The sequence below is a fragment of the Oncorhynchus kisutch genome, linkage group LG19 (genome assembly GCF_002021735.2).
Source record: "Oncorhynchus kisutch isolate 150728-3 linkage group LG19, Okis_V2, whole genome shotgun sequence".
In the NCBI taxonomy this organism is placed as follows: Eukaryota; Metazoa; Chordata; class Actinopteri; order Salmoniformes; family Salmonidae; genus Oncorhynchus; species Oncorhynchus kisutch.
In genome coordinates, this window is record NC_034192.2 from 28,638,219 (window position 1) to 28,655,623 (window position 17,405).

The 17,405-nt window shown below is 46.7% G+C and overlaps 1 protein-coding gene across 2 annotated transcripts in view; it reads left to right on the plus strand.

Moving 5' to 3' along the window:
• Nucleotides 1–16,804, plus strand: part of LOC109864826 (rho guanine nucleotide exchange factor 37) — a 25,322-nt gene extending 8,518 nt beyond the window's left edge. For both annotated transcript variants that reach the window (XM_020452802.2, XM_031798017.1), the window contains 6 exons: nucleotides 174–287; nucleotides 529–846; nucleotides 1,268–1,396; nucleotides 3,583–3,778; nucleotides 4,135–4,346; nucleotides 11,318–16,804. In XM_020452802.2, the coding sequence (XP_020308391.1) occupies nucleotides 174–287; nucleotides 529–846; nucleotides 1,268–1,396; nucleotides 3,583–3,778; nucleotides 4,135–4,346; nucleotides 11,318–11,524 (1,176 nt within the window). In that variant the 3' untranslated portion in view covers nucleotides 11,525–16,804. The remainder of the gene's footprint in view (nucleotides 1–173; nucleotides 288–528; nucleotides 847–1,267; nucleotides 1,397–3,582; nucleotides 3,779–4,134; nucleotides 4,347–11,317) is intronic.
• The last annotated feature ends 601 nt before the right edge of the window (nucleotides 16,805–17,405 follow it).

Here is a 17,405-nt window from a genome sequence, read left to right on the forward strand (position 1 = left end):
CAGCCTCCTTCACATTGCCGCACCTATTTGAATGCAGAGTCTCCCCACTGTCAAACAGCCGCTGACTGTTCTTTTCATGAAGCATTTCTGACGACTACCTCAGTTTTCTGTTTGCGTTTCCCGTGTCTAGATATAGTTTATGTGGCATCTTTTCTTCCATCGTTCTATTACAGAGATTCCTTAGCTGTCGACCGGAGGAGTTTGACCTTGACATGGACGGCGAGAAGCCTGCTATATGCTACAAGGAAATCACAGCAGCATTGAGACAATGGATACTTCCTACATTTGTGAGTCAAGCCAAAGTACCACTTTGTTATGCATGCTACAACAATGGGCATCGGAATATGTTGGCTGGGAGGACAGACCATTTTTATTGAATTGCGCCCATGGTCGTGTTTCACTTTCGCACATGTCCTTCAGGCTTCAGAATGCACTGCCCGGACCTCACGCCTCTATCCATCGCCCTCCCCCACTCTCTATTCCCTAATATTTCCCACTTCCTCTCCCCATCCCCCACTCAACATCCAGGAGAAGAGGATGAGGACCTTGGTCCACAAGCCGCTCTGTGCCCTTCGAGAACTGCTGGTGGGGCCTCGTAACCTGATCCGTAAGCGCCTGGACAAGCTGCTTGACTACGAGCTGATCGAAGAGAAGCCCAGTCTGAGCTACGATGAGCAGGCGGTGGCAAACACCTATAAGACCATCAACACGTTGCTCCTCAACGAGCTGCCCCAGTTCAATGGCCTGGCCCTCACCCTGCTCTGGGGCATGCTTGGGGCCTTCAGCTGCCTGCACAAGGACCTGGCTGCAGACATGGAGCAGCTCTTCCAGGGCTTTGCCCAACAGGTGGGGTAGTAGGTACACCACAGTCACTGTAGAAGGGTTTAGAGGGGGTAGCAAGACCCTATACTAAAGTGTATATCTGTGGACGACCAATGCTGACCATTGCAATTGACCATTTCAGCCAGTGAATCTGCTGTCTGTTGTTTATACACTGAACAAAAAATAGAAAAGCAACATGTGAAGTAAAAGATCCCAGAAATGTTCTAGACGCACAGAAAGCGTATTTCTCTCAAATGGTGTGCACAAATTAGTTTACGTCCCTGTTAGTGAACATTTCTCCTTTGCCAAGATAAGCATGTTGTGTTGCAGTTTTCTTGTCACTTTCAGTGATTGATTAGTGAGAACTATACCTAAGGCCAGAGATGCAGCTGAAGTTGAACTTGACTATCTTTCTAAACTTGTTTTGTCTGACCTCTCTTTGCAGCTCCCTCACAGTTCCCTGGAGCCTAATGCATTCTGGGAGTGGGCAGAGTGTTCGGTGCTGGAGGGTGCGAGGATGCTGGAGACTCTGTGTCGGAATGTGGAGGACCAACTCAATGCTCCCATTGTCCAGGTCAGTCCCAACAGAAGCTGCACTATAATCTGTTGTTTGGTTGGTGGTGATGTGACTTGTTGCCGGGGAACATCGCCAGGGACAGTGCGTGTATACATCCACAGCCTCACGCAGCAGGACGATTCATACTAGACCCATTCACTGTAAATGTTCTTATTATCTGAATCCATCATGTGTTTGGAATAACCTGAATTGGATCAGGATGGTTATTTATATTAGCCTTAGTTGTGATGTTACCTGTTGAGTAATCTCTCGTGGACAGACGGGCGACTAACCAAATTGTGTCATATTTTAGTTCCGAGTTAACCGAGATGACCTGTTTACCTGTTGAAGGTTCTGAGGAAGGTGTGCTGCCTGAGGGGACAGTACTATAACTAAGCATAAGCCATTTGTCAAAACTAACACACTAGGACATGTCACGTTCACAAAACACAAACTTTCTGTTCAACATGCATAAATAGCAAACTGGAAATTCCATTCCCTTTCCTCCCCAGTTAGAACAGAAAGCGCCATTCATTTTGCTTAGTCATAATGCAGTAATAACTTCACTCCAGCTAACGCGTGGCTCATATCATCACCACTACGCAATTACTTTAAGTGATGAGAATGTGAAGGAGCCAAGAGAAGAGGAGAGAGAAAGGGTCTGGTTTCATGTCTCAGACTAATCTAGACCTCTCACACAGCCCATATTAAAATCTGTGTTTTATGTCTTTATGTCTGCAGTGTGAGCAGCCCTCAGAACAGATGGGCCCTGGTCAAAAGTAGTGCACTACATTGGAAATAGGGTGCCATTTGCGATGGATCCTATATGATAGTAATGAGACTCAGCCTGTCAGATCTACAGGCATACATGACAGCAGTAGTGAGGATGGGTAGCTCATTTGTGGCTGGCGATGGCTCTCACTTACAGGCACCATTTCTACAGCACTAGAAAGACATGGGATCACATCATTAGCTGCTCTTAGGTGAGATAGTAAAGCCATAAACCTTACAAGTCACCCCGGGGGAAGCTAAGCAGGTGAACAAACACCAGGGTTAATGAGTGCTCACTCTTAATACACACTGGGTGTACAAAACATAGACCAGAGGGTTGGCAAACGTGCTACAGGTACTGCAAGATTTTGTTCCAACTAGTCACAACACCTGACCAGCTAATTGATCAGTTCAATGATTGCCTAAATTCCACACACCTGGTCTTCCAGGTTGGTTAAATCAAAAACATCAAGTTTGCCTACCCCTGACATACTGACCAGGTGAAAGCTATAATCCCTAATTGATGCCCCTTGTTAAATCCACTTCAATCAGTGTAGATGAAGGGAAGGAGACAGGTTAAAGAATGATTTTTAGGCCTCGAGACAATTGAGAAATGGATTGTGTGTGTGCCTTTCAGAAGGTGAATGGGGTAATAAAATATATTTAAGTGACTTTGAATGGGGTATGGTAGTAGGTGCCAGGCACACCAGTTTGAGTGAGTCAAGAACTGCAATGCTGCTGTGCTTTTTGCGCTCGACAGTTTACCGTGTGTATCAAGAATGGTCCCACCACCCAAAAGACATCCAGCCAACTTAACACAACTGTGGGAAGGATTGGAGACAAAATGGGCCAGCATCCGTATGGAACACTTTCGAGACCTTGTAGTGTCCATTCCCTGACGAATTGAGGCTGTTCTGAGGGCAAAAGGGGGTGCAACTGAATATTAGGAAGGTGTTCCTAATGTTTTGTACACTACATCTACTGCTGTATATATTGTTAGTATGTCTTCATCAGGTGTATATAGATTGCATTAGGATTACAGTGCTATTGGATTTGTTACGACATTTCTTAATTTCTTTGTGTGTGATTATTTGTGTATTTGACATTTTACTGCGTCGTTAGGAGATGGTAACGTAAGCATTTCACTGCATCCGCTATAACATCTTCTAAACTTCGTACACGACCAATACTCTTTTATTTGATGCTGCTAATTAGTTGATCTACTGTATGTTGCTTGATTGCTGCATAACTATGTTCCTGATCGTACAGTATCGGTTCATTAGGGCACACCGTTTCAACTTTTTGCAACAGAAAGTGAAAACGTAGCATTTTATTATTAGATCAATCCAGGTAGTCTCCCTGTTTCAGTCAGTTCCCTTCTGTTTGGTGCGTAATGAGCACCCCCCTTGTTCTGTTCATTTGTGTCCTCCCAGCCTCTCAGCCCTGGGTCTCAGAAGTGTCTGAAGGTCCTGACAGACAAGCATGGCTCAGCCAAGATCTACCAGCTGACGGGTCATGTGGTGGGGACTAGAGACCTGGACCTGAGCCTGAACAGAGGAGAGCTGGTGGCCATCATCAGTGAGATGGACACACGGGGGGACAGACGCCGCTGGCTGGTCGACGCAGGGGGTAAGACCTCCAGGATATCTCACCTTTTCACTTGAGGGGATGATCTTTTAAAATAACACACTGCTTCACATTCTAAAGGAAAGTCAGTCCTTTAGTTAGTCTATGTATTGAGTTGTCTTTCAATGTAGCAGTGAATACCAAACTAGAATTCTGGTTCAGCCACCACCAGTTAGTGGAGACATCTAATGGTTGTTTACTGTTACTGCTGGCTGTGTACTCACAGTAAGTGTTTAATTCTATCTATCAAATAGATTAGATCAGTTATTGGATAATATGTGGTTTATAACGTATCTTATTACAGTATAAAATTGATAAACTCATGTTTTATGATCATCTATTACACAATCTGTGTTCAGGTCCAAGAGGATACGTCCCCTCCTCCAAACTGGTGCGTTACCACCAGGTAACCATGGACCCTCCCCCGTCCCCTCATCTGACAGTCACTACCATGGATTGTGCTGGAGGTGTCAGGCGACACTCCTACACCCCTGACGTCAGGCGACACTCCTTCTCCCCTGATATACCCCAGCCCGTGAGGACTCTGTCGATGACCATGCCCTGCTTCCAGGTAAGTGACACTCCCTGGTAAAGTTTCCCCTAGGTACAGATCTAGGATCAGTGTCCCCCTCCCCAATCCTAATCTTAAAGGGATAGTTCACCCAAATTACAAAATGACTTATTGGTTTCCTTACCCTGTAAGCAGTCTATAGACTAGATGACAGCAATCCATGCTTAGTTTTTTTTTTCCCCCCCTGGCACTGTTTCGACATGCTAACGTTTTAGCATTTGTGGCACAAATCCCATTAAAGTTGGACCGATATTTGCATGTTCAAAACATCTAAGTGTTTCACCGAGACGTGGCTGAACGACGATACGGACAATATAGAGCTAGCGGGATTTTCCATGCACTGGTAGAACAGAGACGCTACCTGTGGTTAGACGAGGGGTATGTGTGTTTATTTGTCAATAACAGCTGGTGCGCGATGTCTAATATTAAAGAAGTCTCGAGGTAGAGTACCTTATGATAAGCTGTAGACCATATGATAAGATGTAGAACACACTATCTACCAAGATCTCTCATCTATATTATTCGCAGCCGTCTATTTACCACCACAGAACGAAGCTGGCACTCAGACTGCTCTCAACCAACTGTATAAGGCCATAAGCAAAGAAGAAAATGTTCACCCAGAAGCAGCGCTCCTAGTGGCAGGATATTTTAATGCAGGCAAACTTAAATCCGTTTCACCTCATTTTTACCAGCATGTCACATGTGCAACCAGAGAGAAATAAAAATCCTAGACCACCTTTACTCCACACACAGAAATGCATACAAAGCTCTCCCCCGCCCTCCATTTGCTAAATCTGACCATAATTCTATCCTCCTGATTCCTGCTTACAAGCAAAAACTAAAGCAGGAAGTACCAGTGACTCGCTCAATATGGAAGAGGTCAGATGACGCGGATGCTAAACTACAGGACTGTTTTGCTAGCACAGACTGGAATATGTTCTGGGATTCATCCAATGGCTTTGAGGAGTACACCACCTCAGTCATCGGCTTCATCAATAAGTGCATCGACGACGTCGTCCCCACAGTGACTGTACATACATATTCCAACCAGAAGCCATGGATTACAGGCAACATCCGCATCTAGCTAATGGCTAGAGCTGCCGCTTTCAAGGAGCGGGAGACTAATGCCGGACATTTATAAGAAATCCCGCTTTGCCCTCAGATGAACCATCAAAGCGTCAATACAGGATTAAGATTGAATCCTACTACACCGGCTCTGACACTCATCGGATGTGGCAGGGCTTGAAAACTATTACGGACTACAAAGGGAAACCCAGACGTGAGCTGCCCAGTGACGCGAGCCTACCAGATGAGCTAAATGCCTTTTTTTTGCTCGCGTCAAGGCAAGCAACACTGAAGCATACACGAGAGCACCAGCTGTTCTGGATGACTGTGTGATAACACTCTCAGTAGCCGATGTGAACAACTTTTAAACAGGTCAACATTCACAAAGCTGCTGGGCCAGACGGATTACCCGGATGTGTACTCGACGCATACGCGGACCAACTGTCAAGTGAACCCACCAAGTACAACCCTAAATCTGTAAATATGGGCACTCTCATAGATATTATCCTGACCAACTTGCCCTCCATATACACCTCTGCTGTTTTCAATCAGGATCTCAGCGATCACTGCCTCATTGCCTGCATCAGTTATGGGTCCGCGGTCAAATGACCACCCCACTGTCAAATGCTCCCTAAAACACTTCTGCGAGCAGGCCTTTCTAATCGACCTGGCCCGGGTATCCTGGAAGGATATTGACCTCATCCCGTCAGTTGAGGATGCCTGGTTGTTCTTTAAGTAATTTCATCACCATCTTAAATAAGCATGCCCCTTTCACAAAATGTAGAACTAAGAACAGATATAGCCCTTGGTTCACTCCAGACCTGACTGCCCTCGACCAGCACAAACATCCTGTGGCATACTGCACTAGCATCGAATAGTCCCCGGGATATGCAACTTTTCAGGGAAGTCAGGAACTAATATACACAGTCAGTTAGGAAAGCAAAGGCTAGCTTTTTCAAACAAAAATGTGCATCCTCCAAAAAGTTCTGGGACACTAAAGTCCATGGAGAATAAGAGCACCTCCTCCCAGCTGCCCATTGCACTGAGGCTAGGAAACACTGTCACCACCGATTTTTAAATCCACGATAATTGAGAATTTCAGTAAGCATTTCTCTAACGGCTGGCCATGCTTTCCTTCTGGCTACCCCGGCCAACAGGTCCGCACCTCCAACAGCTACTTGCCCAAGCCTCCCAGATTCTCCTTCACCCAAATCCAGATAGCAGATGTTCTGAAAGACCTGCAAAACCTGGACCGTACAAATCAGCTGGGCTAGACAATCTGGACCCTCTCTTTGTAAAATTATCCGCCGCCATTGCTGCAACCCCTAGTCTGTTCAACCTCTCTTTCGTATCATCCGAGATTCATAAAGATTGGAAAGCTGCCGCGGTCATCCCCTTCTTCAAAGGGGGAGACACTCTAGACCCAAACTGTTAGACCTATATCCATCCTGCCCTCTCTTTCTAGTCTTCAAAAGCCAAGTTAACAAAGAGATCACTGACCATTTCGAATCCCACCGTACCTTCTCCGCTGCGCAATCCAGTTTCCGAGCTGGTCACAGGTGCACCTCAGCCATGCTCAAGGTACTAAACGATATCATAACCACCATCGCTAAAAGACAGTACTGCGCAGCCGTCTTCATCGACCTGGCCAAGGATTTCGACTCTGTCAATCACCGTATTCTTATCGGCAGAGTCAACAGCCTTGTTTTCTCAAATGATTGACTCGCCTGGTTCACCAACTACTTCTCAGAGTTCAGTGTGTCAAATTGGAGGGCCTGTTGTCCGGACCTCTGGCAGTCTCTATGGGGGTACCACAGGGTTCAATTCTCAGGCAGTCTTTTTTCTCTGTATATATCAAGGATGTCGCTCTTGCTGAGGGTGATTCCTTGATACACCTCTACGCAGACAACACCATTCTGTATACATCTGGCCCTTCTTTGGACACTGTTAACAAACCTCCAAATGAGCTTCAATGACATACAACACTCCTTCCGTGGCCTCCAAAAGCTCTTATACACTAGTAAAACTAGATGCATGCTCTTCAACCGATCGCTACCCGCCCACCTGAATAGCATCACTACTGTGGACGGTTCCAGACTCATATTAAGCATCTCTAATCCAAAATGTAAATCTATAATCGGCTTCCTAATTCGCAACAAAGCATCCTTCCCTCATGCTGTCTAACATACCCTCGTAAAACTGACTATCCTACCGATCCTTGACTTTGGCGATGTCATTTACAAAACAGCCTTGAACACTCTACTCAGCAAATTGGATGCTGTCTATCACAGTGCCATCCCCATATACCACCCACCACTGCAACCTGTATGCTCTCGTCGGCTGGCCCTCGCTACATATTCGTCGCCAGACCCACTGGCTCCAGGTCATCTATAAGTCTTAGCTAGGTAAAGCTCCGCCTTATCTCAGCTCACTGGTCACCATAACTACACCCAGCTGTAGCACGCGCTCCAGCAGGTATATCTCGCTGGTACTCCCCAAAGCTAACACCCACTTTGGCGGCCTTTGCTTACAGTTGTCTGCTGCCAATGACTGGAACGAATTGTAAAAATCGTTCCAGTTATATCTCCCTCACTAACTTTAAGCATCAGCTATCTGAACAGCTTACGGATCGCTGCAGCTGTAAATATCCCACCCAACTACCTACCTCATCCCCATATTGTTTTTGACTTTTTTGCTCTTTTGCACACCAGTATTTCTACTTGCACATCCTCATCTGCACATCTATCACTCCAGTGTTAATTGTTAAATTGTAATTACTTCGCTACTATGGCCTATTTATTGCCTTACCTCCTTACTCCATTTGCACACACCGTATATAGATTTTTCTATTGTGTTATAGACTGTACTTTTGTTTATCCTATGTGTATCTCTGTGTTCTTTTGTCGCGTGTCTTTGCTTTATCTTGGCCAGGTCGCAGTTGTAAATGAGAACTTGTTCTCAACTGGCCTACCTGGTTAAATAAAGGTGTTATAAAAATAAAATAAGTGTCTTCACTGACATTTTCAACCTCTCCCTGACTGAGTCTGTAATACCTACATGTTTCAAGCAGACCACCATAGTCCCTGTGCCCAAGAACACTAAGGTAACCTGCCTAAATGACTACCGACCCGTAGCACTCAAGTCTGTAGCCATGAAGTGCTTTGAAAGGCTGGTCATGGCTCACATCAACAGCATCCTGCCAGACACCCTTGACCCACTCCAATTCGCATACCGCCCCAACAGATCCACAGATGATGCAATCTCAATTACACTCCACACTGCCCCTTCTCACCTGGACAAAAGGAACACCTATGTGAGAATGCTGTTCATTGACTACAGCTCGGCGTTCAACACCATAGTGCCCACGAAGCTCATCACTAAGCTAAGGACTCTGGGACTAAATATCTCCCTCTGCAACTGGATCCTGGACTTCCTGTCGGGCCGCCCCCAGGTTGTAAGAGTAGGCAACACCACTTCTGCCACGCTGATCCTTAGCACTGGTGCCCCTCAGGGGTGAGTACTTAGTCCCCTCCCCAGAGAACTGGCAGTGTGGTGCCAGGACAACAACCTCTCCCTCAATGTGGGCAAGACAAAGGAGCTGATCGTTGACTACAGGAAAAGGCGGGCTGAACAGGCCCCCATTGACATCGATGGGGCTGTAGTGGAGCGGGTCGAGTTTCATGTTCCTCGGTGTCCATCACCAACAAACAATCATGAAGAGGGCACGACAAAACCTTTCCACCCTCAGGAGACTGAAAAGATTTGGAATGGGTTCCCAGATCCTCAAAAGGTTTTACAGCTGCACCATCGATATCATCCTGACTGGTTTCAACACTGTCTGGTATGGCAACTGCTCGGCATCTGACCGTAGGTGCTACAGAGGGTAGTGTGTACATCACTGGGGCCATGCTTCCTACCATCCAGGACTAATATAATATGCGGTGTCAGAGGAAAGCCCATAAAATTGTCAGACTCCAGTCACCCAAGATATAGACTGTTTTCTCTGCTACCGCACGGCAAGCGGTACCAGAGCGCCAAGTCTAGGACTAAAAGGCTCCTCAACAGCTTCTACCCCCCCCCCCCCCCCCCCCAAGCCATAAGACTGTTGAACAATTAATACAATCGCGACCAGACAATTTACATTGACCCTCCCTTTGGTACACTGCTGCTACTCGCTGTTTATTATCTATGCATAGTCACTTCACCTACATGTACAAATTACCTCAACTAACCTGTACCCCTGCACACTGACTTTGTACCGGTGCCCCCTGTATATAGCCTCGTTATTCTTATTGTGTTACTTTTTATCGTTACTTTTGATTTTAGTCTACTTGGTACATATTTTCTTAACCAACAGTGCAGTTCAAGAAGAGTTAAGGGCTTGTAAGTCAGCATTTCACGGTAAAGTCTGCATTTGTATTCGGGGCATGTGACAAAGTTTTGATTTGAAGTGATTTTGTTGAGCTTCACAATCAACGTGAGATACTTTTACTCCCATGACTTGAATGGCATTTGTGGCACAAACAAATGCTAAAATAGTGTTAGCATGTGGAAACATTACAGAAGAAACAAAGCATGGATTGATGTCATGACCTTGTCCAGAGACTTCTTACAGGCTAAGGAAACCAATGTAATTGTGTAACTTGGGTGAACTATCCCTTAACCATTAGTGGGGGGGAAAAAATGCTAATCTGAGCCAAGATTAGCATCTAGGGGCAACTTCACACGGGTGAGTGACACGAGGGCCAGAGCAGCGTGAGGGTGGGTGGTTTCTGAGTGGCAGGTTGTTAAAGCACATCTGACTACCTGCTCTGCTTTGTGTGTCAGGGAAATGGATGATGAGTGTATGCAATTGGGGGGGGGGGGGGGGGGGGAGACAGGATCCCATCAATCATACCCTATCAGATGCATGTGAGGGTTTTTGGTGGAAAACTCCAAATTGGCTGCTTACCCTTGTCAGCAGTGTTGGTACGCAGAGTTCCCCCAAACCCTATTCTGAGTGTTTTATTCATTGATTTGTTTTAGCTCTTCAAACATCAGCATACATTGGTGTATACATGGTTACTTGAACTCTGTGAAGCATTTATTTGGGCTGCAATTTCTGAGGCTGGTAACTCTAATGAACTTGTCCTCTGCAGCAGAGGTAACTCAGGGTGTTCCTTTCCTGTGGCGGTCCTCATGAGAGCCAGTTTCATCATAGCACTTGATGGTTTTTGCGACTGAACTTGAAGAAACTTTCAAAGTTCTTGAAATTTTCCGCATTGACTGACCTTCATGTCTTAAAGAAGTAATGATGGACTGTTGTTTTTCTTTGCTTATTTGAGCTGTTCTTGCCATAATATGGACTTGGTCTTTTCCCAGATAGGGCTGTCTTCTGTATACCACCCCTACCTTGTCACAACACAACTGGCTCAAATGCATTATTAAAAAGAAAGAAATGTCACAAGTTGTAAAAGTGAGTGATGCTCCTCATGACCTTTGGGAGGCATTTATCATACCCTTATAGCCAGCCATCATCATGTACCGCTGGAAGTGTGATCACTAATCATAGGCAGGTGACAATCCCCTAAGGCTTGAATTCTTCAACTTGGGTGGTCCATTTTGAGACTGTCATTTCTGTGCCTTTGTGAGCAGAGGAGACTAAAGGTGATTATAAGTCCACTACATTCACAGGCCTCACAGCGGAGCCCTAAACTGCACTTACATGCCCTGCTGATGGCCCAACTTTCTAAAGTCCTGTTTGTCCAGAGAAGAGCTGTGTTTTCTAATGGCGTTGGCCAGACCACCAGGCTAAAAACAGCAATTAGCCCTGCTAGGCTGCTAGGACATCAATCTCTGTTAGATCACCATGCTCGATAATAAAGCTTTGTTTACTCTCTGTCTGTCCCACCGCGGTATCGTTGCAGGTGTTTGCAGGCTATGACTTCACGGCGAGGAGCAGTCACGAGGTCTCTCTGAGGGTGGGGGAACCAATCAGAGTGCTGGAACCCCACGACAAGAGGGGTAGCCGCGACTGGAGCCTGGTGGAGGTGCGGGAACAGAGGGGGTATGTTCCCTCCAACTACCTGGCAGTGGTGCCTACATCTACGTCGCCCACCACCCCCTACCACTAGGGTTGCCCCGGGCAACCAGCCAGTCCGTGCTAGACGCCACTCAACTATCGCTGCCCACGCACCTCTGCTCAGCAGGAGAAGCACTCTCACTGCCTACATCTACAGGAGGGCGAGAAAGAGATGTGTGTGTGTGTGTGTGTGTGATGGATTAGATGACAGGTGTGTGTGTGAAGTGGTGCACCAGGCATTTGCATGTAGAGTGCTCCAAGCCCTCGACTGCAGCACTTATTAGAAGCATGTAAGTGGGAGGCTGCTTCCATCACCAGGAACCAGGGGTGAGATGCTGCTTTCTCCTACGGAAAATGACTGACTGGCAGGCAGGTAGCAATGCCTCAGCACAGCATGAGGATGAAGGAGAGCAGGCAGTCTGTGGCAAGGGAATTGGTTCTTGTGAATATTTTACCTACCTGACAAAGCTTCTCCACTGAGCGGATCTCTCGCTCAACTGGCGCTGGCAGTTAAACTGATGGACATATGTACACGCCCCTGACTCCGTTTATGTGATGTACAGCTTGCACCGTCAACACTGAATCCGCCACTGACATTGACAGCAATGCAATTTATGCTCAGGCAAAATAGTTGTATGATTTCTAAGAAGAAATGAGGTCGGCATACTGAAACATTAATGCCAGATTGATCAAATAAGAAAAGGGGGAGAGTGGATCAGAGAAGTCCTGTTCAAATGGATGAAGCGTAGCTAGTTTGATTCCAGATATCAAACGGCAGGAAACATCTGTTATTAAAGCAATTGTATCATTCGGGTTGTTATGGCTTTAATGGCATAGTACTTGTCGTGCTAGCGGCGCCTTCTCATTGGTCCAAATGTCAGAGCAGAGTGAGAAGGCAAGACGTTACCTGCTGCTGCTGCTGCTGCTGTATCTGGGCTGTCTGGTCTAGACGGAGGCAGAACTCTGTGTCTTCTCTGAGTTGGCCACAAGGGGGCATACCTCACCAACTCTCACCTTACAGATGGCTTTTGTAGGCTTTAGCTTCATTATCTTTATTATTACCTCAGTCAGTATTGATGTTAAGCTTCTGGTGGATGTTGCACAATCTAAACATGTTCATATCTTAACAGTGTTGTCGTGTATAATTAATTTGACTGTCACGATCTGCTTCATAATATTATCTAATGAGAATGTGTTTGCTCAGTAAGTCTACTGTCAGGGATAATCCTATGCCGTGTTTAAAAAATAAAAAATATTTTTCTATTTATTTACCCCTAGCAGGCAGAGCCGCACATCAGGCTTTCATGTGTTCTGATGAAATGAGCTATGGAAGATGAAATGACTCAGTATAGCCAAAAACAGTTTGAAAGGGAGCACAGCTCTGCTCTGTTGGTGCAGCAGTGTCATTGTTATGCTGATTGCTGCAGAATAGTCTGTGTGGCCTGGATAATACAGAATTCAAGCTGGGTATACAGCTTTTCAGATATTCACCTCCATTTTACCATGTTGGCTCAGGACAGGATTTGTATGCGGCTCTAAGATGGTGCAGTTTCTGAATTTTAGATGCATTTTAAGGAAAAGCCACAGACGGTGACCCATTTTTTTTAGAAAGCTATTATAACATAGCTTTCACTAAGAGAGCACCAGAATGGAGGGTAATCAAGTGTAAACGGACGTAAGGGCTTTTAGGGTTGCACTTAACCAAACAATGCTACTGTGTGGCGCGTGCTGTCCTCCATATGACATCTAAACGTGTGTGTGTGTGGCGTATTCCGCATTTGTGGTTGTCACCTTGATGCTAAGGACGGGTTGTCAAAAGGGATTTGATGCAGTGACTCCCTGCAGCTACCGCTATCCCTAGCATGACAGAACCCTACGCAGCTCTAAAAATACACTTTCTCTCATTCAATGGTTCTATAAATAGAGTACTGTCATTATAGGATCCCCTGTTGGACCCTTGGCCTCCCCCTGCTGGCTACTGTGGAAACAAGTTTTTTTCCCTTCCTTCCTTCCTTCCTCTGGGTGGTAAATCCCATAACAGCGACTGTTATACTACCTCCCTGCATGGCTCCAGGGCCGCTCTTGGCTTAAAATCCATAGGGGAGTATACAGACAACAATTAGGTTGGTTGTTGTCTTTGAAAATTGGGCTCCTGACTAGGAGGGTAATCCAGTGCTTTGCAGGCAGGGCAGGGCTGAGACGAGGCGTCCATGTTTTTGTCAGCCTCCAGTCAGAGTGTGGATCAGCTGCTCCACTGTAACACTGTCTGCTTATCTGGCTGCAGCCTCAGATTTACGTGCTGGGCTGAAATTATTGTCAATTTTTAGGGGGTCACTGTGGCAGTCAAGGGAAAGAGCATCTGCATCTGGGTGCCGGGGGGGTATTTTTTTTCCCCGAGAGTCTCTCCCTCCGCCACCTCCCCTGACTTGTGAGGAAGTGTTGAAGCGCTGTGTGTAACGGGGGCTGATCCGTCAAAGCCGCACTGGGCTTGGCCACAGAAATAGCAGCAGTGGGCTTGTCCTGGTTGTTTTAAGCCAGGGCTGTATTTGGTAACCGTCTGGCACCGCCCCTGATGCCTTAGCTTGGCTTCTTTTAGGCCCTGTCTCTGGCAAAACCAATTTAGTTTTAACAATGGTTCATCCCCTCTGCTGCTGGACTAGAATGGGACATTTTCCCTTGGCGTGTAGCTAATGACTGGGGGTTTAGAAGATAGTGGTGAGACTGAGGCGTTGACGGTGCAGGGTACGGCAAGGCAGGGAGGCATGTGACACTCTGCAGCCATGCAGCAAAATTCTCCTGAAGCTCCCCTTGGGGAGCTGAGGATGGAGCCACTGACATGGCCCAATCTCCATGTGTGTCAGTGAGAGCGTGTGAGTGAGCCACGGCAGTCAAGCTTAACAGATCTCCTTGTCGTCAGGAGGATTGACTTGGCTGTTCCTAATTCCAGGACATCGGCTGTTTTTCTGCTTTCTCCTTCATGCTTCCAGCCCTTCTTTGAATAAGACATACAGAGAGACAGAAGACCGATATACAGTGCATTCGGAAAGTATTCAGAACCCTTAACTTTGTTCCACATTTTATTACGTTACAGCCTTATTCTAAAATGGATAGCATTTTTGTGTGTAGATTGAGGACGGGGGGGAAACAAAATAAATAATTTTAGAATAAGGCTGTAATGTAACAAAATGTGGAACAAGTCAAGGAGTCTGAATACTTTACATATGACATAAGAGATACAATTCATGTTTCCCTTCAACTAGATATCATTCCATTCATAATTCTCCCACCACACTGACTTGAAACTGAATTGTATATACCCTTTCTATTTGAAGGAAGTTGTGTGGCCTGCAATAGACTTAGCGTCCTGTCCAGGGAGTGCATTTGTACCTCAAGCTGCCTCATGCTCCAGAAACAGGAGACAGAACGGCCAATAGGACAGGAGCCTGTCTCGAACAGGGCTATTTACTTATGTGGCCTTCATAAAGGAGTTGCTTTGATGTTCTGTAACTGGATACTTGAAACATTATTTGTAACCAAAGAGTATTCTAGGATTGTTTACATGTTGATCTCATCTGTGCTGTGTCGGGCAGTGCCCTTTCCCTTGGTGTAAATCACATTGGCCCCTTAGTACAAAATAGACTGGACGGTCCTTTTGGGTCCTGGGGCCCATTCAGACTGAGGGAGGAGCATGGGTGGGGGTAAGGGGTGATTGGGGTAGAGCGAGAGGCTGCGTTGGGGCCTCTGTGAGGATTCTAACTGGAGGGGGACTGCGTTGATCATAGACTGTTCTAACCCATCAGACTGTTCTAACCCCCCCTCCCTTCTTACTGCGTTGATCATAGACTGTTCTAACCCATCATAGACTGTTCTAACCCATCATAGACTGTTGTAACCCCCTCCCTTCTTACTTTTCCTGAAATGATGACGTTGCTTCGTCTTTTTCTCTCGTTCACTATGCTCGAAATGTGGCATCGAGACGCTCCGTTTTTTTCTTTTGTTTCTGTTTGAACCCTTTGACGTACAGCCATGGGCTGGCTACTGGCTCGTATGGTGGGGCTGGCTACTGGCTCGTATGGTGGGGCTGGCTACTGGCTCGTATGGTGGGGCTGGCTACTGGCTCGTATGGTGGGGCTGGCTACTGGCTCGTATGGTGGGGCTGGCTACTGGCTCGTATGGTGGGGCTGGCTACTGGCTCGTATGGTGGGGCTGGCTACTGGCTCGTATGGTGGGGCTGGCTACTGGCTCGTATGGTGGGGTTGGCTACTGGCTCGTATGGTGGGGCTGGCTACTGGCTCGTATGGTGGGGCTGGCTACTGGCTCGTATGGTGGGGCTGGCTACTGGCTCGTATGGTGGGGCTGGCTACTGGCTCGTATGGTGGGGCTGGATACTGGCTCGTATGGTGGGGCTGGCTACTGGCTCGTATGGTGGGGCTGGCTACTGGCTCGTATGGTGGGGCTGGCTACTGGCTCGTATGGTGGGGCTGGCTACTGGCTCGTATGGTGGGGCTGGCTACTGGCTCGCATGGTGGGGCTGGCTACTGGCTCGCATGGTGGGGCTGGCTACTGGCTCGCTGGCTACTGGCTCGCATGGTGGGGCTGGCTACTGGCTCGCATGGTGGGCGGGCGGCCGCTCAAGGTCAGTTTTGTTTTTCAGCAGAGAGGACCAGGCACCACCTCTCCCAGCCCAATTATGTGACGACCCTGACTGTGTTTTGAAACGGGCAACCGTGCGGTCCATACGTAAGCCCCGCCCTCTCTCTTGTAAACAGTGCTTGCCTCGAATGTCAGGGATGTCAACCGCCATCACGAGGGCGCAGGACTTGAGAGCTTGCTATAGTTGTAGTGGGCGTGAAACGCAGAGCCATGCCGAGGGGGAAGGACGGAGGGAAGGGGGTGTTTATGTTCGACGTGAAAGAGGAGCTAGATCCCCACCATCCGACTATGTGCCATACCCCTTCTGGCAACCCGATAAGGCACTTTATAACACTTACATGACACTTAGCTTATAGGGTGTCACATATTATAACACGTGAAGTGCACATTTCTTTCAGCTGGACTGAATTTCTAAGTTTAGCCGCTGCTGTGTCAAGCTATTTAATTTTTTATTTCAAATTTTTTTTGAATAGATGTGGTACTAATATTTTCATCTCGCTCTTTAAACTGTCATCTCATGTTCTCTTGGTGCTGTGTTGTACAGTATGGACTGCAGCTTCCGCCAAATGGAGTGCTATGTTGCTAGTGTAGGAACTATCTGTTTAGTTTTGCAGTTGTACATGTGTTGTACATATTTTGCAAATATGTTTAACATTAAACATTATATTAAACACCCCAACCCCACCTGTGAGATGTGTGATTCTGTGTCTTGCCCTGTTTTTAGTCACTTGCGTTATTCTGCCCGTGTACGGTAACATTATTCTTGAGGTGGGAATGACGAGAAACCTGTGCATTGCTCTGTATGGGGGGGGAGGGGATTTTCTTGTATGACACATTGGATTCTTCGAAAATACAGCTGGAAAGTCTGAGCTCAGCCAATTGGGCGTGCTCTGAATACCAGGGAGTAGGGAGGGCCCTGTGTTTTGGACTATCATGTCACATGACCTAGATTTGAACCTTTTTTTATTTGAAGCCTTTTACAGAAATGAGAATTACACCAAAAATGAAAGCAATTGTCTGAGGATTGTGCAGGACCATCTGACATAAAAAGAAAAGTGGACAGTTTGATGAAAAAGCTTTTAAATAAATGTTAAAAACAAGGTCGTGTGACATGATTCTCCCAAACACAGGGCCCTACCAATAGACCTATAGCATGTCCACACTGTGGAAACAGCCTCTGTATTTGGCACCTGTGATCAAGGCCACGTGAAGCTGGCTCGTGTTCTCTGTCTCTCTGTCTCTGTGTCTCTGTGTCTCTCTGTCTCTGATAACGTGTCAAT